Source organism: Thalassophryne amazonica, chromosome 5, assembly GCF_902500255.1.
Source record: "Thalassophryne amazonica chromosome 5, fThaAma1.1, whole genome shotgun sequence".
NCBI classification, from domain to species: Eukaryota; Metazoa; Chordata; class Actinopteri; order Batrachoidiformes; family Batrachoididae; genus Thalassophryne; species Thalassophryne amazonica.
This window is the reverse complement of record NC_047107.1, coordinates 123,289,773-123,315,464: the sequence shown is the minus strand read 5'-3', so window position 1 is coordinate 123,315,464 and position 25,692 is coordinate 123,289,773. Positions and strand designations below refer to the sequence as shown.

General features: G+C 41.5%; 1 protein-coding gene across 1 annotated transcript in view; it reads left to right on the top strand.

Moving 5' to 3' along the window:
- Positions 1-25,692, top strand: part of LOC117510006 (trichohyalin-like) — a 57,780-nt gene that overhangs the window by 17,836 nt on the left and 14,252 nt on the right. The window contains exons 3-8 of the mRNA XM_034169613.1: positions 9,815-9,951; positions 10,063-10,248; positions 16,689-16,860; positions 17,109-17,288; positions 18,141-18,263; positions 20,290-20,423. Of these exons, the coding sequence (XP_034025504.1) occupies positions 9,815-9,951; positions 10,063-10,248; positions 16,689-16,860; positions 17,109-17,288; positions 18,141-18,263; positions 20,290-20,423 (932 nt within the window). The remainder of the gene's footprint in view (positions 1-9,814; positions 9,952-10,062; positions 10,249-16,688; positions 16,861-17,108; positions 17,289-18,140; positions 18,264-20,289; positions 20,424-25,692) is intronic.

The window sequence follows — 25,692 nt, the reverse complement described above, 5'->3', positions numbered from 1 at the left end:
CTGGTCACAAAAACTGGTTAGATCCCTAAATTTCACTCCAGTGATCTTTGAACATATTTTTATAATACTGTACAAGCTGTTTTTATCTTTCAGTGCGAGGCTCGGAAACCAGCAGATGAAAGAGAAACACAGGAGACTTTCAATAGAAGACTGATAAAAACGACACATAATAACAGACTGACAGAGAAAAAGTTCAGTTTGCGGAGGAGATAGACTCTCTGTTGCCCTCGCTTCACGATGTCTGCAGTATTCACATCAAATTTCAGCTTCTCGTCAAAAAAGGTGCCTAGGTATTTATATGCAGGAACTCTTTCCACAGCTTTGCCGTGAATGATGCTGTCTGTAGTTAAACTTTTATTATGTCTAAAATGAATGAGCTCCTTCGTTTTAGACACATTTAGGTCTAAATAGTTTATGTCACACCATGAGACAAAATCATCAAGGGCCTCCCCGTGTCCTGATTCAGCTCCCTGAAGAAGGGACAGCAGAGCAGTATCGTCAGAAAACTTGATTAGGTAGCTAACGCTTCTGCATTCATTTGTATATAAAATAAAAAGTAGGGGGGAAAGGACACACCCTTGTGGTGAGCCGGTGGATAAAGCTAAGGAGTCTGAACCTCTGCTTCCTGTTAGTTATGTTGTATGGCTGGGGGGCCTGGCTGCCTTTTTGTTTCTGTCTTTTGTTTTTCCTTCCAGGTGGCTTGCATTTGGGACTGAGTGGCTGTGTTGCTGAGGTTATCAGGACCTCACCCTGATCACCTGCGGCTCGTCAGGACTCACAGCTGAGGTGCATCTATATGGATTGGAACATGGTGGCATTTAAGACTGGAGTATACAGTGTGTATTTGCCAGAGACTCGACCTTGTGACCAGACGGGTGAGATCGTCGTCTCGGGAGCCATCTCATCATCAGTGGATGCAGAGAACGTCCAGGGTTTGATACACGGTCTGTGAAAGACCATAAAACAATCTGGTGGGGCAATTTAAAATCACACATTAGCCTCTTTAATAAGAGATGCGGCTGCATCAAATTAAAAGGTGAGGAAAAATCAGCAAATAAACGCCGAGCATGGGCTTGAGGTTTTTCCAAATGTCTGTAGAGGCAATTAAGGATAAAAAGCTTGGCGTCCTCTACACCTTTACCTGCCTGATACGCAAACTGGAGTGGGTCGATGCTCCCCTCCATATTTGAAATAATCATATTCTTCATCATTTTCTCGAAGACCTTCATACACAGTCACGTAAGTGCTACTGGTCTAAAATCATTAAACTGTTTGGGGAATGGATTTTTTGGAACAGGGATTATGAATGAAGATTTCCATAAGTCAGGTACTTGGCCACAGCTAAGTGACCTCTGAAAGATGTGGTGGAGGACACTGCTAAGTTGGTCAGCACAACACCTTAATGTGCGTCCACAAATTCCATCTGGACCACAGGACTTTCTTACATTAACCCTCTTCAGGGAATTCTTTACACTTTCCTCACTGATGACTATACTACAGTCAGTAGCAGAGGGAATACTCTCAAGAGAGAATTTGTCTGAAAAATCATGGTTCTCGAACCGGGAGTAAAAACAATTAAAAGCAATTGGCAAATCTTCATTGCTCCCCTCTGTTCTAATTGGTGCTCTGTTATTTTCCTGTTGGACATTAGTGACTGAGGCCATAGATTTGATGCCTCTCCAGGCCGCCCGCAGATCACCACTACTATACTTATGTTCTACCTTGTCTTTATAAGCTCTTTTGGCTTTCCAAATTTCATTCTTAACCTCTTTGTTAATTTCTTTCCTTTCCTGATTATTCCCTATATAAAAAATTATTTTCTTCTTATTTATAACATTCTTTAAGTTTTTAGTAACCCATGGTTTATTATTAGGATAAACAATGATGTTTTTCTGGGGAATATTAGTGTCAACACAGAAAGATATATAGGAGGAGACAGTCTGGCCTTATGCTTGAGGTCACGCAGGTAATCATTGAACCAAGGTGACTGTGTTTTGGGGGAGCACTGATTTAAAACAGGTGGCGTGATCATGTCGAGTGCAATTTTGAGCGCTGAGTTTAAAGTATCCAGAAGACTTTCTACTGATTGGGTATTTTCCAAACATGAAGCTAAGATATCAGGCAGTCTAGGTTCAAGTTCAGTTGTAGTTGAGGAGTTTATGCATCGCCGCAGTGATAAATAAGGTTGTTGTTCCACTAAACACAGCAGCGAAACTATAAACTTAATAAGTGAGTGATCAGAGACCACTGTTGTAAGAGGCATGATGTCAATATTCGTGACAGCAATACCACATGCGAGAACGAGATCCAGGGTATTTCCACTAATGTGCGTCGAGTCCAGAATGCATTGCAGAAATCCTAATGCATCCACAATTTCCATAAATGATTTGCAGAGGGGATCAGAAGGCTTATTTATATGAACGTTAAAGTCACCAATGATCAGAATGTTATCTGCACTAGTTGACAAGTTAGAGATGAACGCACCAAATTCATCTAAGAATTCGGAATATGGGCCAGGAGGCCTATATACAGTGACAAAGTAATACAGCTGATTTTTATTCTTCTGACCTTGGCAATGCGTAATATCCTGAGCAGAGCGTATAATCAGATGCTCAAACAAGTTATATTTGTGACCCCCAACAGCTATTAAGTTAAACCTAGATTTATAAATAAGAGCAACACCCCCGCCTTGCTTCGCATCACGAGGGACATGACAAAATGTATATGCTGGTGGGCAGGCCTCATTTAAGGGGAGGACAGCTGTAGGTTTAAGCCAGGTTTCACATAACCCAATCATACCTAAGTGATGATCAATAATTAGATCATTGATCAACAGTGATTTTGAGGATAGTGATCTTATGTTCATGAGACCCAGACTAAGGACCTCAGTGGGGTTGACAGTTGAACTGTTTGGGTTTAGGGGTGATTCCAGAGTAGCATATATAAGATGCCTGGAAGCAGGTTTAGGTTTGAGACATTCCACATGGGTTGTAGGGCGCAAACACAAAATATTTGTTATAGCTGGAACAGCCAATGGGCCATCCTCAATTTCAACGTCATCTTAGGTGTAGTTTTTTCCAGCTGACTGATTCTGTTCTTTTTCCACTCTGTCCAAGATACAAACAACATCACATAGGATCACAGGATTGATGGATCCAAACCGCAAGGGGCTGGACTGATTGTGAGATACAAGGCCTGCAGCAGGTGCTGCATGCTGCTTTCTGCATTCAGAAGTGATCCTGTCACGGGAACAGGCCCACTGACAGCATGAGGAATGTTGGATGACCCCTGCCTGTGGTGCTAATGCCTGCCTGGGCTTCTCATCTTCTTTATATTATTATGTTGTTTGATTTCCTGTTTTCTGTTTCTTCAGCTTTGTAAAACTTTGCAAAACCTTGTAATTGTTAGAATGGCATAAGCAGTGGGTCACCCCTTTGAGTCTGGTCTGCTTGAGGTTTTTTCCACAATGTCATCAGAGGAAGTTTAATGAAAGGCTCATTAAAAGTCTGCTAATGAGTCTTTTATTGGATTCAGGTGTGTTGGAGCAGGGAGACAACTAAGAGTGTCAGGAAGGTGGCTCTCGAGGGCCGAACTTGGCCACCCCTGCTCTAGGGGTTGGTAAGGTTAGACCTTACTTGTATGAAGCACCTTGAGGCAACTTTGTTGTGATTTGGTGCTATATAAATGAAATAAATTAAATTTGAAACCACTGACATTAAGAGCGAGGACCAAATCTAGGGTATTTCCGCTAATGTGAGTTGAACCCCGAGGGGGAGGTGAGGGTCTAGTGGTTAAAGTGTTGGGCTTGAGACCAGAGAATCCTTGGTTCAAATCCCAGCCTGACCAGAAAATCACTAAGGGCCCTTGGGCAAGGTCCTTAATCCCCAGTTACTCCTGGTGTGTTGTGAGCACCTTGTATGGCAGCACCCTCATATCGGGGTGAATGTGAGGCATTATTTGTAAAATGCTTTGAGCATCTGATGCAGATGGAAAAGCGCTATATAAATGCAGTCCATTTACCATTTTATAACTCTGAATGCATTGCTGGAATTCTAATGCATTATGTCCATGAATGATTTTCAGAGGGGGTGAGAAGGCTTGCTTACATGAATGTTGAAGCCACCAACAATTAGAATGTTATCTGCACCGGTTGCCAAATTAGAGATAAGATCACCAAGTTCATCTAAGAATTTAGAATATGGGTGCTGGGGCATATAAACCGTAACACGTTTTAATTGTATTCTTCTGACCTTAACTATACGTGACACGCTGAGCAAAGCAGAGAGTCAGATGTTCAAATGAGTTATATTTTGGACCCCCAAAAGCCATTAAGCTAAACCCAGATTTATGACTAAAAGCAACCCCTCCTCCTTGCCTTGTATCATGAAGGACATGACTAAATGTGTATGCAGGTGGACAGGCTTCATTTAAGGGGAGGACAGCAGTAGGTTTCAGCCAGTTTTCACATAAACCAATCACGACTAGGCAGTGTTCCTTAATTAGATCATTTATCAACAGTAATTATGAGTCAACAATTTATGTATACCAAAATGAGTGCTTCTTTATGTGGTATGGGAGATTGTAAAATATTCCAGAAATTCATGGAATTGCTCAACACATCCATAACCGGCTGAGTCGACCGGTTTGGGTGATCACTTGAGCAAGTTATGGAAGGCCAGTACTTCTGCTGTGCATATTTGTTTCATCAGAAATCAGTGATTTGATTTGACTGTTTGCATATGCGACGGGGGCCAGCAGGAGCTGCTGCGCCTATACAAAGGATTCTCTAGACACTCAGGCCAGAGCCTAGGTTTTAACCGACTGAACAGAGCGTCTGCCTCCATTGTTGGAGATCATGAGTTTGCATCCCGTGGGGAGCGAGTTGGAGGAGTCAAAAACAAAACGCAGCGCAGAGACAGTGTACAGCCGCTACACATAGTGGATTGTTTACATAGCAGAGATGAAATGTTTGGACAAGCTGGAGTGCTGTGTATATGTAGTCAGAAAACCTCATTCGCCAACGCTGACAGATGCTAGCCTCATGGTTAGAGTGGCAACCTTCCATCTGGAAGACTCTGAGTTTGCGCCCTGAGAGAGGGAAACACAACGCAGAGGTTAAACAATCGACTGACAAATGACTTCCAGTTTGGAAAAGGGGTGTAAGGAGAAAACACCACACATTAAGATGAACCTGCAGGTTGTTCTGATGTTTGTGTTTACGGGCAATGAGATCCCCTTTGGGGCTGTTGACATACTGATGAAACAGGTCTAGCCAGTAACTCCCACAATGCCCTACTCTGCTGACTGTGAGGAACATGTGAGGCTGTGTTCTGCGTTGGTGGAATCAAAGTGTGTGTTCAGCCTCAAGCATTCTGTGGAAAACCATGAGTCCCTCCTTGTTAGATGTGGAACAATAAACACCTACCTACCACAAACTAACAAGATTTAGAACCAGGTGGATTCACCAAGGTTGTGCTGAAGTTATATAATGAGTATGCTACAGGTGTTCAATCGTTTTATCACAGATCACCTGGTACAAGTCCTTTGAGTTATGTCATCGATCCCTGCAAGTGATTTTCACACGCTGGCTTGTCACCGTCATAGACCTTATCCTTCCAGGATGCATATCTGTGAAAGTGAAAATGGGGCTTAAAGGTTGCAGCTGCCGACACGGACAAAGAAGAAACCTTCTGGAGCAAAGTTTCATGGTCAGATAAGACAAAGGTTGAGTTGATTGGCCACAATGATCAGGGGTATATTTGGAGGAGTAAAGATGAGCCATTCGACCCAGGAACACTGTACCATCCGTTAAGCCTGGTGATGGCCTGTGGCTGTTTTACTGCCAGCACTGGGATGTGATTTAGTGTAGCGGCTGCACTCTGCGTTGTGTTGTTATGACTCCGCCCATTCACTCCCCTTGGGACGCGAACTCACGAGCTCCGGCATGGAAGTCGGACTCTCTAACCAGAAGGCTAAAACCCAGGGCTCTGGCCTTGTGACCAGAGAATCCTTCTGAGGTGTTGGGAGTGAGGTTGGCCTCCGTTACATTAGTAACAGAGAAAACCAAATCCTGAGGCCAGGGGGATCTTCAGGGTTCTAGATGCTCTGAAATGCATGCTCCTGTGTTTTAGAGCAATAAATTGAAGAAATTTCACTGAGACATTGATCAGAAGATTTGAGAAAATTTTGTGAAATACAACAGTGACGCTGTGACCCAGATTCAGATAAGAGCCATAAAAAGAATGAATGTCTTAAAGTATTTGTTATGAAAAAGAAATAGGTCCTACATAGGACTTGTAGGTCCTACATATCTCCAGGTTCCATAGGTTCCCTCTGGGGAGGACATCAGTTACTTCCCCAACCAAGGCCAGTACCCATTCACAGCTGTTTGGGTAATGCAGAACAAGTGTCTAGTCCAAAGATACAGATGACTAATGTGATTGGGAATCAAACTCAGGTCTTTATGACTGTAGTCCAACTCCTTATCCACTGAATACCTACTCTGCTTTCTTTGACACAGAATCTTCTCTTCCACCCACAGTACATTGTGGAAATATATTACAGAATTACATGTAAATATGACATGCATGTGGATGAAGCTATCCCTAATCCTGTCCTGATGGGGCACCGCTTCTTGGTATTCACCCAAATCTAATTTGCTTTTTCACGCGCATGGAAGAACTCCATTTGCTACATCACAAAATGAAGAGGCCAATCACAGCCCAGCCAAAAGTAGGTATCTTCAAGTATTCACATCCATATGTAAATATGAGCAGTTTCCCAAAAAAGTCTCACTCGGATACATTATGTGAAATCAGGCCAAATCTTTTTTTTTTTTCTTTTTTTTTTGAGAACATATGGAAGAAGTTTGAATATCAAGAACTTCAGCCCTAAATGTAGACAGAGCCTGTGCCTGAGTAAATCTGTGCATCTTAACCTGATTAGTGAGAATGGGCCTCTAGTCACGGCATATTGTTTGGACGAGCAGCTGTTATAACCGATACTACGCCCCTAAAGCTGCTTCATGTCCTTCAGTCAATTAAATTTTCATTTTAATGTGGAGGTCTCAGGGGGACTTTCAGCATGCGACTTCCTGTTTCACTCTGATCACAGCTGGACTTGTTTTTCAATCCAAATGTTCATTTGGTGTCAATAACTTCACCTGTGTGTTGCAGTCATTATGCAAAAAAGTCATAATAAGATGATACAAAGTCTAACAAAGTATAATGAATTCTTGTTGAGGTCGTGCTCACGGCTCATTAAGCGGTCACTGAGGACTAACTTATATTTGTTATGGCAGGTGGATCAGATTATCCCACATTTCATTCAGGTACATCTAACATGGCAACCAGCAGCAAGTTAATATAGACTTTTGCAGGAATTGGAAAATACGTTCCGCTCTGAAAGACTGACGAGGACAATTCATTACGCCCTCACGCAGAGATAGCAGAGTATACGTGAATGTACACGCTGCTTTAATACACAACAAAACTGAATAGAAAAAACATTAAATGAAATAAAGGTTAACACAAACGTCACCTTACTTATTCACTGCTTCACCTCAGGGAGCTTTTGTGGCGGCTCTCTTCGGGTGTCACTAGCTCTCCCACTTTAGTCCACTTTTTCAGTAGCAGTGTACCAGTTCCCAGTGCACTCTGGCTCTTAAAGGGGTTGACTGATGATAATGTGACTGGTTTATTTCAAATTATGCAAAAAACATACCTATGAATAATTAGGTGACTAAATATGACCTCTTTGCACGCTGCACCTTACTTTGGCCAGTCAGCAAGCTTAATTGTTTATTGTTCTCTTGTGACATCAGCAAATCATGTACCTCAGTGGATAAGTAGCTGGCCTGCCAATACGTAGACCAGTGTTCGAATCCCACTATGTTACCTGTCTGTGTCCTTGGACAAGACGCTTAATCTGCATTGTCTTAGTCTGCCCAGCTGTAAATGGTTTCTGGCACTGGCTGGTGAAATAACATGGCTTGAACTATTTATAGAGTTATAGACTCTCTTCTGCTTCATGCTGTGGAATCTGGAGACACGCACTGGCACCAACAGGCCTCAGGGCATATATAGGACTTAAGAGGATGACTGGATGTCTTTGGTGCTAGGTCTCGTCAGAGAATCCTTGGGTATTGCTGGAATGATGTATAAAATGAGAGGTTACTTAGGGAGACTAAGCCTCCATGATCTAAATGCTGAGGGCCCCCTTGTCTGGAGAAGGCCAAGGGGACACTCACGCTTCACTTGGCATGGAAGATATATATGCTTATTTTAGAGATGTTGGGATGGTCTGGTTGCCATCCAGGACCCAATGTGGTTTCTTGGTGTCATGGATGTGGCAAAGTGCTGTACCAGTGCATGCTCCCAGACTTGACTTCTTGTGAGATCTGTAATGACCAGAGAATGTCAGTGAGGTATATTATCTGTTGTTCCTGAGTATGTAACCTCTGGGCCTGCACTGTGAGTGCTTTTCTGATCGGGTCATTCACCACGGGGTCTGTCATAGCCAGATTCTACTGTAACAGCAAGATAGAGGACCCCTGATCAGAGAACACCACTTATCTATGTGGTAAAAGTTAGTTTTATTAAACACAGATGTCACTAAAACAGTCAGTGTCCTCAGAGAAACAGGCTGCAAAACAAAGTCGTTCATGTGGGAACAGACACCAAAGGTCACTGAGCCTACAGGAGAGGTAGGAAGTCCATTAAACAGTGTCCATATGGAAAGCAACAAGTGAATAATCCAGGGATAGTAGCAGAGGTACAGAACAAAGATAGCAAACATACCAAGCAGACTGATCAGGAAATGGCAGGCAATTCTGAGGGAACTCATGAGGAAGTGTTGGTCGGCAACTGTAGGTCAAACGGGAAATGAACACAAGAAAGTAGCCATGAGAGCTGGTGTAGCAATGGAATGATGAGCTGTGGCTGTTAAACGGTGCATGATTCAGTCAAAGCAGGAAGTTATCAAACATGTGAAGCCGGAAGCCCAATTGACAGGAAGTAAAGCAAAAGGAAATACACAGCAGATAATAAATTAAGAATATGAGGAAAATACACAGAGGTAAATTCACTTGAGAGCTTAAGGAAACTGTAAAAAATATGAGTTATCAAAAATTCCAAGAAGCAAAAAACAGGTACCATAAATGGGAACCATGACACATTCAAAGGAAACCCTGAATTCCCATCCCCAACTTGGAAAAATCAAACTTTCACCAGAAATTGGATTTAGTATTTGGAAACTTGGCCAAGGTTTACGAACCCCAGCATCTGCTTTTTACTTCATGTCCCAAATAATGTTGGTTACTCATGAGTTAAAATTACTTCCAGAAACCTCCCTGTGTGCGTCAGTAACATCATTTATGCTATTGAGCTTTGCTTATCCTCAATCCAATAAAACATTAGACAACAAATCTTTTTTGTGTTTGTTTGCCTTTTACATTCTAATTGGACAAAGTGTCTGTTGAATACTGTTTGTTTTTTTTAAACCTGGTGGCAGCTGTGGTTTTTTTGCACTTTGTGCATCAATTGTTCGCAGCTCTAAAGTGATGTAATTTAGTCTTCTGTCTTTCCTTTTATGACATATTGAAGGCAGAATTGCATGTTCCTCAACATGTTTCAGAATTATTTTTTGATGAAACACGCTGATATTGTCCAGAAAAAAAGATGGTTTGGTGACGTTCGCTCACTGTGCAGCGTTTTAGAGCAGAAAACCGCCTGCAGATTAAAAATGCTATAACTGCTACACACACAGAGGAAGTGGTGGTGAACGTTCTCACTGGTTTCTCTCCTGTTGTTTTCAGGGATGAGGTTCCCTGTGGACATTCTGGCTGATGTCAGCCATGAAGAGCTGGAACGTTCATCCCTGATCTACATGAACAAACTCCTCTACAGTAACCCAGATTTCCCTGAATATCTCCGCCTTACAGACACAACCCAGGTAAAAGACACCTGTGGTCGCAGATAACACTGAAGGTGGAGTCTCTGGCTGGATGAATATGGTCCAGGTATTTTCCAAACATGGCTGAAAGTTGTGTTTTCCTGTCCTCAGATGCCCATCCAGAGTTCCAATGTTGGCCTCATTCCTCTGTATCGATACAATAACCAGCACAAGCTTTTGGCCCTCTTCCCTCCCACTGATCTTTTCACAGCTGTAGCGTTTTACCTACTGGACCAATGGTGGACGTTGGAGGACATTGTGAAGACAGCAGATCCTGCTCGAGACGGGGTTGTGCAGGTACATGTTAGCTGAGAAATCCACTCACGATTTTCACACACGTTCTCAGAGGTCCATTGGTGTTCTTCACTGGACCTGTTGTTGGACACTGACCAATTTGGAACTAATGCGGTTGTTAAGTGTAATGTAACGCATCATGTGATTTTCAACTTCTGGGTCCAAACAAAAAAGGCGCGCTGTCATTATCACTGAGAACTGCACTGAGACGCTCTGATCAGGCTGCACTTAAACCGTTGCACACGGACAACAGCATTAACATCGCAATATAAAACTCTTTGTATTTTGTGCTAAAACTCTCCTGGATATACCAACTGGGTTTATAGACGTTGTTATTGCATTTGTTTTATGTAAAAATGCCAGAAGCTCAGGTTGTTTTTCCGTTATTTCAATGGGAGTTGCTGTGGGCTGCGATCGCTTCCTGTTCATGTTGTTCGGGGGGAAAGTGAAGTTTGCACTTTAACGTCCTGTTTATTGTCCTTTACAACACTGTTTGTCCTCTTTGTTCCAGAGTAATTTATATAAGATGTCTGAAATTCGGTTTGCGTTTATTAAATTCCACACAGGTTAAACGTAGCAGACACGGATCATTGGTAATATATGTTTTAGCAAGTTTTTAGGGTCTCATGGATGCAGTCTCTTATTAACGTGATGAAAAGCATAAAAAAATTACATTTTAGTAGTACAGTGGAACCTTGATTTACGAGTTTAATTTGTTCCGTGACCAAGCCTGTAAGCCAATCTACTCATATTTCAAACAAATTTCTCCCATTGAAAATAACTAAAGTAATTTTAATCCATCCCAGCCTTGTAAAACACCCCCAAATCACTCTAATTATGAAAAAATTCTTTATTAACAAACAGAAATGTATACTTTACCTGTGCATAATAAAATATATAAAGTAAAAGAAAAAAGTTTTATTAAGGGATGGAGGTTTGCGCACACTGTGAACATGAACTAAACTTAAACTGTAGATCCTTAAAAGGATCATACGGACGTTACTTTAATTGTAAACTTGCAGGTCTTTGGACCTGGAAACAGATTTATCACGTGATGCGTTACATCAGAACTTAACAACCGGATGGGATTTTAGAAAACAACAGGTTCAAAGTAGAGAATCTTGAATCTTCGATTGGACTGGGTTGCTTGATGCGAGGACGTTTCGGTTCAATAGAGAATCTTGAATCTTCGACTGGACTGGGTTGCTTGACGCGAGGATGTTTCACTTCAAATCGCAGAAGCTTCCTCAGCTAAAATTCTTGCTCTGGTGGTCTGACTTCTGTCTTGACTCTTGTAGAGAAGAATGAAGAGACTCTGGTAGAGAAGAAGCATCTGCAATTTGAAGCGAAACGTCCTCGCGTCAAGCAACCCAGTCCAGTCGAAGATTCAAGCTTCTCTACTATGGAAACCACCTGGACAACTGAGAGCCTACACAGAAACAGGTTCAAATCAAATCAAATCAATTTTATTTATATAGCGCCAAATCACAACAAACAGTTGCCCCAAGGCGCTTTATATTGTAAGGCAAAAGCCATACAATAATTACAGAAAAACCCCAACGGTCAAAACGACCCCCTATGAGCAAGCACTTGGCGACAGTGGGAAGGAAAAACTCCCTTTTAACAGGAAGAAACCTCCAGCAGAACCAGGCTCAGGGAGGGGCAGTCTTCTGCTGGGACTGGTTGGGGCTGAGGGGAGAGAATCAGGAAAAAGACATGCTGTGGAGGGGAGCAGAGATCAATCACTAATGATTAAATGCAGAGTGGTGCATACAGAGCAAAAAGAGGTGAATAAAAAGAAACACTCAGTGCATCATGGGAACCCCCCAGCAGTCTAAGTCTATAGCAGCATAACTAAGGGATGGTTCAGGGTCACCTGATCCAGCCCTAACTATAAGCTTTTTCAAAAAGGAAAGTTTTAAGCCTAATCTTAAAAGTAGAGAGGGTGTCTGTCCGAATTGGGAGGTGGTTCCAGAGGAGAGGAGCCTGAAAGCTGAAGGCTCTGCCTCCCGTTCTACTCTTAAAAACCCTAGGAACTACAAGTAAGCCTGCAGTCTGAGAGCGAAGCGCTCTATTGGGGTGATATGGTACTATGAGGTCCCTAAGATAAGATGGGACCTGATTATTCAAAACCTTATAAGTAAGAAGAAGAATTTTAAATTCTATTCTGGAATTAACAGAGAGCCAATGAAGAGAGGCCAATATGGGTGAAATATGCTCTCTCCTTCTAGTCCCTGTCAGTACTCTAGCTGCAGCATTTTGAATTAACTGAAGGCTTTTCAGGGAACTTTTAGGACAACCTGATAATGATGAATTACAATAGTCCAGCCTAGAAGAAATAAATGCATGAATTAGCTTTTCAGCATCACTCTGAGACAAGACCTTTCTAATTTTAGAGCTATTGCGCAAATGCAGAAAAGCAGTCCTACATATTTGCTTAATATGCGCATTGAAGGACATATCCTGATCAAAAATGACTCCAAGATTTCTCACAGTATTACTGGAGGTCGGGGTAATGCCATCCAGAGTAAGGATCTGGTTAGACACCATGTTTCTAAGATTTGTGGGGCCAAGTACAATAACTTCAGTTTTATCTGAATTTAAAAGCAGGAAATTAGAGGTCATCCATGTTTTTATGTCTGAAAGACATTCCTGCAGTTTAACTAATTGGTGTGTGTCCTCTGGCTTCATGGATAGATAAAGCTGGGTATCATCTGCGTAACAATGAAAATTTAAGCAATGCTTTCTAATAATACTGCCTAAGGGAAGCATGTATAAAGTGAATAAAATTGGTCCTAGCACAGAACCTTGTGGAACTCCATAAATAACCTTAGTCTGTGAAGAAGATTCCCCATTTACATGAACAAATTGTAATCTATTAGATAAATATGATTCAAACCACCGCAGCGCAGTGCCTTTAATACCTATGGCATGCTCTAATCTCTGTAATAAAATTTTATGGTCAACAGTATCAAAAACAGCACTGAGGTCTAACAGAACAAGCACAGAGATGAGTCCACTGTCTGAGGCCATAAGAAGATCATTTGTAACCTTCACTAATGCTGTTTCTGTACTATGATGAATTCTAAAACCTGACTGAAACTCTTCAAATAGACCATTCCTCTGCAGATGATCAGTTAGCTGTTTTACAACTACCCTTTCAAGAATTTTTGAGAGAAAAGGAAGGTTGGAGATTGGCCTATAATTAGCTAAGATAGCTGGGTCAAGTGATGGCTTTTTAAGTAATGGTTTAATTACTGCCACCTTAAAAGCCTGTTGTACATAGCCAACTAATAAAGATAGATTGATCATATTTAAGATCGAAGCATTAACAAATGGTAGGGCTTCCTTGAGCAGCCTGGTAGGAATGGGGTCTAATAAACATGTTGATGGTTTGGATGAAGTAACTAATGAAAATAACTCAGACAGAACAATCGGAGAGAAAGAGTCTAACCAAATACCGGCATCACTGAAAGCAGCCAAAGATAACGATATGTCTTTGGGATGGTTATGAATAATTTTGTTTAAGGAAGGTTGTGTCCTTTGTTACGCTCTGTTTCATGTTATGTATAATTCCACAAAGCCCATATGTGTCTGATATATGTTAGCTAGTTAGTTAGTTAGCCTGTCCAGGTAAAAAACATCCTCAAAACCCACACATAGTTATATTGTCATATTTTCAGGCAACATACCTAAAGATGTGCAGTAACTTTTTCTCAGCAAAATTGTAACTCTAAGTATGTTTATTGAAGCGCATTATGTATCCCATTGCTCAAAATGGAGGCACTCAGCTCTTGCTAACTTTAGCCTGTTAGCATCACATTATGTAATGCTTGAGAGTTTTTAATCAATATTATTTTATTGAATGATATAAATAGTATAGAAAAATGTATAAAATCAAACCCCAAAAGCTGACCAAAGGAAATATAAGAATCACAAAGAAAACAAATAAAAGCATGGTTAGCGTTACATAATGTGACGATAGTGCTTTTTCATGCTAAAGTTAGCCTGTTAACATTGCCATAAGGTATATTTTTTCTTTGTATTATACCTCTGCCACCATCTGCTTTACTTTTCTCATGTTCCCTTACATCACTGTTCCCTCTGTTTGTTTAATGTGTGTGTGTGTGTGTGTGTGTGTGTGTGCGTGTGTACTCTGTCTCATCTCTCTGTCACTACACACCTGCATCATATTTTTGTTGCGCATCCGTTTGTGGTTTTATTTTGAAGAATTTCCGATAGATAAGAGTGGATTGATCCACAGGAATTGCGCTAGTCTGATTTAATACACCACAGGATAAATGGGCATGTTTACTTTAGGATAAATGGGCATGTGATAATCTGGCCTGTGTGCTTGTTTTCTTGTTATCTTGACAAGTTTTACATTTATTTTGGGAGCTTACTTTTGGGGGTACTACTTTACTTGGTGTGGTCTCTTTTTTGTGTGTGCACTTGGTCTCATCTCGCTGTCACCACACACCTGCATCGTCGCAGGTTACGTTACGCACCTGTCTCCGGCTATTACAGTCTTGTCTCTCCGTCCTTGATGGTCCAAGTCTTTAGAATTCTGGGTCCGTATCCGCGAAGCACCTCAAAGTCCTGTCAAAGAGCTCCTAATTTTTATCTTTGTGAGGAGGCAGGGTTGACCCTGTTCCTAGGTATGACGCAGTTCTCCACGAGCTGTGATTGGTTGTCAGGGAAAGGGGAGGAGAAATTAAAAACAAATGCACTCTGCCCCTCCTAGTCATGAATGGACAGTAAAATCAACCAATCATATAAGCTGAACTGCATGAAGACGTGGAATCCTGAGGATAACTTAATGTTATGATGAAACGTGATGACGGCATGTGAATGAACGTCATTCACATGCCGAATATCTATATATTGAAAGTGTGCGTGTGTGCATGCATGCGTGTGTTTATTTAGTAAGTCCATTGTAAGTAGATAATATAATTATGAATATGAAAAAAATGCATGCAGGACACAAGAAAGTGAAAACACTTATTCCCATTGTAGTCAATTTAAAAATCAAATGACAAAATAGAAGTAATAATAAAAGAAAATAACAATATTGGTAATACCAATAATAATAATGAAAATTAGGATAATATTAACAGTGTGTATATAATAACAAGAGCCTAAACAATTTATAAATACATTAAGACAGTAAATTAACATAAATTAATTACATAGATCAAGCCGATAGTGTGTTACTGACTCACTGTCATCCTACATATGGAGAATATCTACTTCCTCTCTGTCTTTTCTGCCATCTTCTCTGTTTAAGACATTCTTAGGCTTCTTAAAAGTCCTCCTCACTACTCTTACCAGTTTGGCACCTTAGGAGCTCTCTTAAGGCCTAAGGTGCTTTGCGGACAACTTTCCTTCTTACCAAGGGAAAATTCTAAGAAATGTCTAAGAATTAAGGGAATTCTAAGATTTTTCACAGAATAACATCATTAGGAGCTGTTTTTAGCCTTATGACCCAGTCACACGGCACTTAACGAAGGGCAATGAAGCCCAAATGAAACAAGAAACCTGGACTTTTATTGGCTTGTTGGCATCGTTTAACCTTTGCGCAGCTTCATTCTTGCAGCTGGCGCTTCGTCACGATTAACTGTTGAAAAATTTGAATGAATGCCACTGAAAACCTCAGTTCATCCGTATTTCATTCTGCTGTCATTCTTGACATTTTTTTTAATCGTTTGCTTAGTTTTCGTAACGTTAGCGTTTAGTTTGACTTTGTTCGACCAGCCGAATGTTTTCAGTGCAGAAGCCGGTTTTGCCGCTGCTGCATTCATGTACTGTCAGAAGTTACAGTGCAAACTCAGCCTGTTTGCTTGGATTTTTTTTTTTTATGTGTGTGTGTGTTTGGGGGGGAGGGTGTCAGCTTCACTGGGCTCAGGCACCTTATATAGGTCAGAATCAATCTTTTGAGTGGATACAATTAGTTATTTTGCCACAAGCAGCTGCTGAATTTGAAACAACAAAAAACTTCAGAGTGCCGAGTCCTGGAACGCAAAGATGCAGACACACACTGTTCCAGCAGTGGCTCAGGGCGCGTTTCGTTTAAAGCATGGGGATCAGCCTTAGCTTCGGTTTCATTTTGTTCCTCTTTTGTCCCTTTTGCGCTCTTGATTCACAGGCTGTTCGGTGATGGGAAAAGTCAAAAGCTCATTCGTCAGCCTTTTCTCGACGAATTGTGACTTTGTGGGTTTTTCCCCTTCGTTCAGGAATCGTCGTTGCCGTGTGATGGAGCCATTGGGCTGCTTCATGGATACAGGCCCAAGTGTCTTCTCTTAGAACAGAATAGAAAAGAATAGAATACTCTTTATTGTCATTGTAAAGGGGGGGGGGGAGTACAGTGAAATTGGAGGCTATATGTATGTTTTCTGCATAATGGTGCAACTCTAACAAAGATTTGTTTGTTTCTTTGTCTTCAGGTAGAGACAGTTGGAGAAAGAATAGTTTTGTACATTCTTAACCGTTGGATCTATAAAGAAACAGAGATGAACACAGACGAGCTTCCTTTTCTCTGCCACACGGAAAAGGATTATGCAAAAATTCTTTGGAAAGATGGAGCAGCTGTTGGCTTCTACTCTGTCAAACCCTCGGGTAATTTGTTTTATCACAGTCGCTCTTTAGTTCTGGCAAAAGACAAAAAGTTTTCTGAGGTTTTCTAATTCCTGGAACGAGAAAACTAGATGTTCTGAAATTCAAAATGCTTCCTGTAAGGTGATTGTGAGATGATGACTAAACTTGATTATTTGACATTTTTTCCCCCCTAGGCATGCTTTATGAATTGGAACGTTTTTAATGCGTTTATGATTTTTTGTTTGTTTATTTTGTTTTTTCCCTTCCAGGAGTCTCATTTGAATCCTCTTCAACTAGAACCTACCAACTTCCTGTGATGGATTCTTTATTCGTGAGGAAATGTCATCGTGGTCACAGCATTGGCCTCTACCTGCTGGAGGACTTTGTGCACAGTTTCAAAGAGGACTATTTAGGGCTAAAGTATCCCCTCTCAGTCACCATGTATAAAGGTACACATGTCAGCTAATGGCACTGGCTCTGAATATAAGACAACCCTCATTAAAAGATGATCCTCCTTGTTCAAGACATTTTTTGGGGGGGAATACTTTCTCAAGACTGAAAAGTGCTTTTATTTTGAAATTGATGGTAATTGTTGTCCTTTTGGCTGCTCCAATTTGGTTGGGGTCGCCACAGCAAATACAGTTACACCCACATTGGTATTTGCCAGACGTTTTTATGCCGGATGCCCTTCCTGATACAACTCCAGTTTTCCCTGGAGAAACACACACACAGCCCCTAATGTTCTGAAGAGATGTCCCATCCAAGAACTAACCAGGACACACACTGCTTAGCTTCTGAGATCTGACGGGATCAGATCACACAGCGCAGACTGGCTGCAAAATTGATGGTAATAAAAGCACATTTTTTCGGCAGCCCCTCATTTCTTTTTTCAACCACATACTGACACACTGACCATGATAAGCTGAGTTTTAGCACTTTTAAGACTCGTCTTTTTGGACTTTCCATCTTCAAATTACACTCTGTCACATTTCTTGGCTGCTTGAGAGTTGTTTGATGACTTTGCTACATTTATCAGCATGACAGTAAAGGTTGTATAATAACTTTCATGCAGCACTGTAAGCAAATTAGAGGGACAGGTTGCTTCAGTTCAGAGTGGTACACTCTGCTGTTGTGAATCTAATGATGTATTTATTCTAAAGGGGGAAAAACACTGTCTTATATTCAGAACAATTACTGCTTGGATGTGATTTAATCTACTCTCTTGCAATATTTTTGTACTTGTACTATCTGAGGCTGTAAGCACAACAACACTGCAGCATGCTCACTGTCCTTGCCCTCAGTTTGTGGGAAGTATTTGAGCAAGTACCCAGAATACGCGGATGTGCTGTGGGAGGTAGAGCGCACAGGAACACCCGCCCAGAGGACCAATATTGCTAACAAGATCCGGACCATGGATCTGAGAGGTAAGAAACAGTTTAATTAAGCCAAATTAGTTGAAAGTGAAGAATACTGAAAACTAGCATTTTTTGAAGATTTTCAAGTAAGCAAGAAGCAGGTGGGGTCACCTGAGATTACAGAAGAAAACAGAAATAAAAAATAAAAAAAATACTACATATCAGTTTGAGCTTGGAGAATGGTTTACAGTATTATCCTGAGCACCATGTAGCCTCCTCATCTTATTTGTCAATCTGATTTTATGCAGTACAGGTTAAATGTGTCCTTAAAGAATTGTAGAGAAACAGTTAATTATTCTACAGGATAAATTTCTTTTACTGTATCCACTTTGACATTGAAGATAAATTTGTTGTTAAGATGTTTAGTGGTTAATATCTTATATTTTTAGTCTGGATATATGCTAGTCAAAGTCAAATTGTCATCAACATCAGAGCTAATCATTGATGTTATTTCTGTTAAAATTGCCAATCAGTACGCCTGAAGTCATACTTGTCCACACATTCTCCAGTAATGTCCATATACTGGCGCACCAACGTTGAGTGGAAAAAGGAGGCCAATATGTATAGTTAATTTCAAACTAGGCTCTACTTTCAGCTGCCCCAGTTCCCCTAGTGGATCCAGTGACATTTGGCACAAAGTTTACACTGGATAACCCTTCCTGACACAACTCCAGTTCTACATGGAGAAACATGTGCACAGCTCCTGGTGTTCCTAAAAGGTCTCCCACCCAAATACTAATCAACTTCAAAGACCTGACAGGATCCGGTCTGGATTTAAACTTTACATCATGAAAGTAATATTTTCAGAATGTTGCTAAGTAAGTTCTCATACGAGGGCTGTCCGTAAAGTATAGGTCCTTTTTATTTTTTTCTAAAACTATATGGATTTCATTCATATGTTTTTACGTCAGACATGCTTGAACCCTCGTGCGCATGCGTGAGTTTTTCCACGCCTGTCGGTGACGTCATTCGCCTGTGAGCACTCCTTGTGGGAGGAGTCGTCCAGCCCCTCGTCGGAATTCCTTTGTCTGAGAAGTTGCTGAGAGACTGGCGCTTTGTTTGATCAAATTTTTTTCTAAACCTGTGAGACACATCGAAGTGGACATGGTTCGAAAAATTAAGCTGGTCTTCAGTGAAAATTTTAACAGCTGATGAGAGATTTTGAGGTGATTCTGTCGCTTTAAGGACTTTTCACGGTGCGAGACGTCGCGCTGCGCTCTCAGGCAGCGTCATCAGCCTGTTTCAAGCTTAAAACCTCCACATTTCAGGCTCTATTGATCCAGGACGTCGTGAGAGAACAGAGAAGTTTCAGAAGAAGTCGGTTTCAGCATTTTATCCGGATATTCCACTGTTTAAGGAGATTTTTTTAATAAAAGACGTGCAGGCGGATTGCAGCGTCGGCTCGCAGCCGCCGCGACGCTCCGCCACAGGAAAAACACCTCTGTTGGAAGCCTTGAGGACAAGTTGGAACATCTCCAGCTGATAAACAATTTCTCATATACTCACTCCACTGAAAGCCATCAAAAGCCGCCTGGATTTTACAAATGGTTATCAACACGGAGGTGTTTTTCCTGTGCCGCCGCGCCGCGTCAGCTGCGTCCCGACGCGCGGACCCGTCCGCACGTCTTTCATTAAAAAAATCTCCTTTAACAGGAAAAACACCTCGTCACCGACAGGCGTGGAAAAACTCACGCATGCGCACGAGGGTGCAAGCATGTCTGACGTAAAAACATATGAATGAAATCCATATAGTTTTTGAAAAAAATAAAAAGGACCTATACTTTACGGACAGCCCTCGTATACAAGGAATTTGATATATGAATTTTAATTTGATATTTTCAAAACAAAAACTTGGAGAAAAGACTTTTCTTCAGAAAAACTCTCAAGGAAAGTCCTTTGATGCACATTAGATTGCTCTTTTTTTTATCCTGACATTCATGGAAAAGACAATGAACAAGAACTACACTGTACAGACACACACTTTATTTATGAATATGTCACATGATCTTTAAATGTGTTTTATTTTGTTTGTCAGCGGTGACAAAGACTCTGTCGTTCACGGAGGAACCGCTCGTCACCACTGAAGGTACGACGGCGGATGTGGTTACGGAGGTGATGACCACACGGATACATGACCCTGAATCTCTGGAGTGTTCAGGCTGGACCATGGTACAGTTTGAATACTGCTTCCAGACCCTGCCTTTATTAAGGGCCCCTTCACACATAGTGTGATTTTGTTCGAACTGCGCAGAAAGTGCGCATGAAGCAGGAATCGTATGCAAAACGTGTAAAATCGTAGCTGCTTCCAACGCCTCGTACACCTGTTGATACAACTATTTGTGCAAACAAGCAGCTGAAAGACAGAGTGTGTGCTGTGCGAGCCTATCGAACCCTCTTATGGCAGGTGTCGGCCAAATTCCAGCTGTCACACATGAACATCTAACACCGCTCGCTTAGCACTTAGAAAATGTGTGGGCATTCACACTGTCATTACAAAAACAGTCAGCAGACAATCACTGTTGAGCTGGATGTGAAATTTGTCTAAGTGTCCCCACGACTGTGGAGTTGCAAAGAGCACGTGCCCCCCCCCCCCACCGCTCTCCCAACACATCTGGCATGCCAGGGGGAGCACACTTGCATAAAATGCTTATATGTATGTACAGATCTGATCACATGTGGGCCGGACAGCGAGATCTGATCGCACACAGCACGGGGAGGAGCTTGTCAGCTGATCACAGCACACTGACAGCTGGATGATGGCTCAGTGCACATATTAGAAACACAGAAACCACCGCCAGGACAGTTATATAAATAATTACGACAATACCTACATATGCAATTGGTGAGAGCCAACCTCTACTGGTGGTTGGCTCTCACTGCGGTATTGTATCACTTCCTGTTCCGGAGCACAGCGGTGTTTTTCTGTATCTGTTAGCTGTTTAATCTGCGCAGTTAGATTGATCTAGTTATCTAGATTACGATTTGTTTCCCAGTGTAATCTTTACGTGCCTTAACTAAAGCACTCCTTCTGCTGAATCACCTCTAAATTATTTACACATTATTCACTTTGCGTGTTTTTAGGAATCCGCTAGCTTAGCGTAGCTACTAGCTCTTAGCCGATTTAGCATGGCGGCTTCTCCTGTCTCTCCCGCACTTTTCTGCTCTGGGTGTGAAATGTTTAGTTATTCCTCGGCCTCCTTTAGCAGTAATGGTACTTGTAATAAGTGTAGCTTATTCGTAGCTTTGGAGGCCAGGCTGGGCGAATTGGAGACTCGGCTCCGCACCGTGGAAAATTCTACAGCTAGCCAGGCCCCTGTAGTCGGTGCGGACCAAGGTAGCTTAGCCGCCGTTAGTTACCCCCTGGCAGATCCCGAGCAGCCGGGAAAGCAGGACGACTGGGTGACTGTGAGGAGGAAGCGTAGCCCTAAACAGAAGCCCCGTGTACACCGCCAACCCGTTCACATCTCTAACCGTTTTTCCCCACTCGACGACACACCCGCCGAGGATCAAACTCTGGTTATTGGCGACTCTGTTTTGCGAAATGTGAAGTTAGCGACACCAGCAACCATAGTCAATTGTCTTCCGGGGGCCAGAGCAGGCGACATTGAAGGAAATTTGAAACTGCTGGCTAAGGCTAAGCGTAAATTTGGTAAGATTGTAATTCACGTCAGCAGTAATGACACCCGGTTACGCCAATCGGAGGTCACTAAAATTAACATTAAATCGGTGTGTAACTTTGCAAAAACAATGTCGGACTCTGTAGTTTTCTCTGGGCCCCTCCCCAATCAGACCGGGAGTGACATGTTTAGCCGCATGTTCTCGTTGAATTGCTGGCTGTCTGAGTGGTGTCCAAAAAATGAGGTGGGCTTCATAGATAATTGGCAAAGCTTCTGGGGAAAACCTGGTCTTGTTAGGAGAGACGGCATCCATCCCACTTTGGATGGAGCAGCTCTCATTTCTAGAAATCTGGCCAATTTTCTTAAATCCTCCAAACCGTGACTATCCAGGGTTGGGACCAGGAAGCAGAGTTGTAGTCTTACACACCTCTCTGCAGCTTCTATCCCCCTGCCATCCCCTCATTACCCCATCCCCGTAGAGACGGTGCCTGCTCCCAGACTACCAATAACCAGCAAAAATCTATTTAAGCATAAAAATTCAAAAAGAAAAAATAATATAGCACCTTCAATTGCACCACAGACTAAAACAGTTAAATGTGGTCTATTAAACATTAGGTCTCTCTCTTCTAAGTCCCTGTTGATAAATGATATAATAATTGATCAACATATTGATTTATTCTGCCTTACAGAAACCTGGTTACAGCAGGATGAATATGTTAGTTTAAATGAGTCAACACCCCCGAGTCACACTAACTGTCAGAATGCTCGTAGCACGGGCCGGGGCGGAGGATTAGCAGCAATCTTCCATTCCAGCTTATTAATTAATCAAAAACCCAGACAGAGCTTTAATTCATTTGAAAGCTTGACTCTTAGTCTTGTCCATCCAAATTGGAAGTCCCAAAAACCAGTTTTATTTGTTATTATCTATCGTCCACCTGGTCGTTACTGTGAGTTTCTCTGTGAATTTTCAGACCTTTTGTCTGACTTAGTGCTTAGCTCAGATAAGATAATTATAGTGGGCGATTTTAACATCCACACAGATGCTGAGAATGACAGCCTCAACACTGCATTTAATCTATTATTAGACTCTATTGGCTTTGCTCAAAAAGTAAATGAGTCCACCCACCACTTTAATCATATCTTAGATCTTGTTCTGACTTATGGTATGGAAATAGAAGACTTAACAGTATTCCCTGAAAACTCCCTTCTGTCTGATCATTTCTTAATAACATTTACATTTACTCTGATGGACTACCCAGCAGTGGGGAATAAGTTTCATTACACTAGAAGTCTTTCAGAAAGCGCTGTAACTAGGTTTAAGGATATGATTCCTTCTTTATGTTCTCTAATGCCATATACCAACACAGTGCAGAGTCGCTACCTAAACTCTGTAAGGGAGATAGAGTATCTCGTCAATAGTTTTACATCCTCATTGAAGACAACTTTGGATGCTGTAGCTCCTCTGAAAAGAGAGCTTTAAATCATAAGTGTCTGACTCCGTGGTATAACTCACAAACTCGCAGCTTAAAGCAGATAACCCGTAAGTTGGAGAGGAAATGGCGTCTCACTAATTTAGAAGATCTTCACTTAGCCTGGAAAAAGAGTCTGTTGCTCTATAAAAAAGCCCTCTGTAAAGCTAGGACATCTTTCTACTCATCACTAATTGAAGAAAATAAGAACAACCCCAGGTTTCTTTTCAGCACTGTAGCCAGGCTGACAAAGAGTCAGAGCTCTATTGAGCTGAGTATTCCATTAACTTTAACTAGTAATGACTTCATGACTTTCTTTGCTAACAAAATTTTAACTATTAGAGAAAAAATTACTCATAACCATCCCAAAGACGTATCGTTATCTTTGGCTGCTTTCAGTGATGCCGGTATTTGGTTAGACTCTTTCTCTCTGATTGTTCTGTCTGAGTTATTTTCATTAGTTACTTCATCCAAACCATCAACATGTTTATTAGACCCCATTCCTACCAGGCTGCTCAAGGAAGCCCTACCATTATTTAATGCTTCGATCTTAAATATGATCAATCTATCTTTGTTAGTTGGCTATGTACCACAGGCTTTTAAGGTGGCAGTAATTAAACCATTACTTAAAAAGCCATCACTTGACCCAGCTATCTTAGCTAATTATAGGCCAGTCTCCAACCTTCCTTTTCTCTCAAAAATTCTTGAAAGGGTAGTTGTAAAACAGCTAACTGATCATCTGCAGAGGAATGGTCTATTTGAAGAGTTTCAGTCAGGTTTTAGAATTCATCATAGTACAGAAACAGCATTAGTGAAGGTTACAAATGATCTTCTTACGGCCTCGGACAGTGGACTCATCTCTGTGCTTGTTCTGTTAGACCTCAGTGCTGCTTTTGATACAGTTGACCATAAAATTTTATTACAGAGATTAGAGCATGCCATAGGTATTAAAGGCACTGCGCTGCGGTGGTTTGAATCATATTTGTCTAATAGATTACAATTTGTTCATGTAAATGGGGAATCTTCTTCACAGACTAAAGTTAATTATGGAGTTCCACAAGGTTCTGTGCTAGGACCAATTTTATTCACTTTATACATGCTTCCCTTAGGCAGTATTATTAGACGGTATTGCTTAAATTTTCATTGTTACGCAGATGATACCCAGCTTTATCTATCCATGAAGCCAGAGGACACACACCAATTAGCTAAACTGCAGGATTGTCTTACAGACATAAAGACATGGATGACCTCTAATTTCCTGCTTTTAAACTCAGATAAAACTGAAGTTATTGTACTTGGCCCCACAAATCTTAGAAACATGGTGTCTAACCAGATCCTTACTCTGGATGGCATTACCCTGACCTCTAGTAATACTGTGAGAAATCTTGGAGTCATTTTTGATCAGGATATGTCATTCAAAGCGCATATTAAACAAATATGTAGGACTGCTTTTTTGCATTTACGCAATATCTCTAAAATCAGAAAAGTCTTGTCTCAGAGTGATGCTGAAAAACTAATTCATGCATTTATTTCCTCTAGGCTGGACTATTGTAATTCATTATTATCAGGTTGTCCTAAAAGTTCCCTAAAAAGCCTTCAGTTAATTCAAAATGCTGCAGCTAGAGTACTGACGGGGACTAGAAGGAGAGAGCATATCTCACCCATATTGGCCTCTCTTCATTGGCTTCCTGTTAATTCTAGAATAGAATTTAAAATTCTTCTTCTTACTTATAAGGTTTTGAATAATCAGGTCCCATCTTATCTTAGGGACCTCGTAGTACCATATCACCCCAATAGAGCGCTTCGCTCTCAGACTGCAGGCTTACTTGTAGTTCCTAGGGTTTGTAAGAGTAGAATGGGAGGCAGAGCCTTCAGCTTTCAGGCTCCTCTCCTGTGGAACCAGCTCCCAATTCAGATCAGGGAGACAGACACCCTCTCTACTTTTAAGATTAGGCTTAAAACTTTCCTTTTTGCTAAAGCTTATAGTTAGGGCTGGATCAGGTGACCCTGAACCATCCCTTAGTTATGCTGTTATAGACGTAGACTGCTGGGGGGTTCCCATGATGCACTGTTTCTTTCTCTTTTTGCTCTGTATGCACCACTCTGCATTTAATCATTAGTGATCGATCTCTGCTCCCCTCCACAGCATGTCTTTTTCCTGGTTCTCTCCCTCAGCCCCAACCAGTCCCAGCAGAAGACTGCCCCTCCCTGAGCCTGGTTCTGCTGGAGGTTTCTTCCTGTTAAAAGGGAGTTTTTCCTTCCCACTGTAGCCAAGTGCTTGCTCACAGGGGGTCGTTTTGACCGTTGGGGTTTTACATAATTATTGTATGGCCTTGCCTTGCAATATAAAGC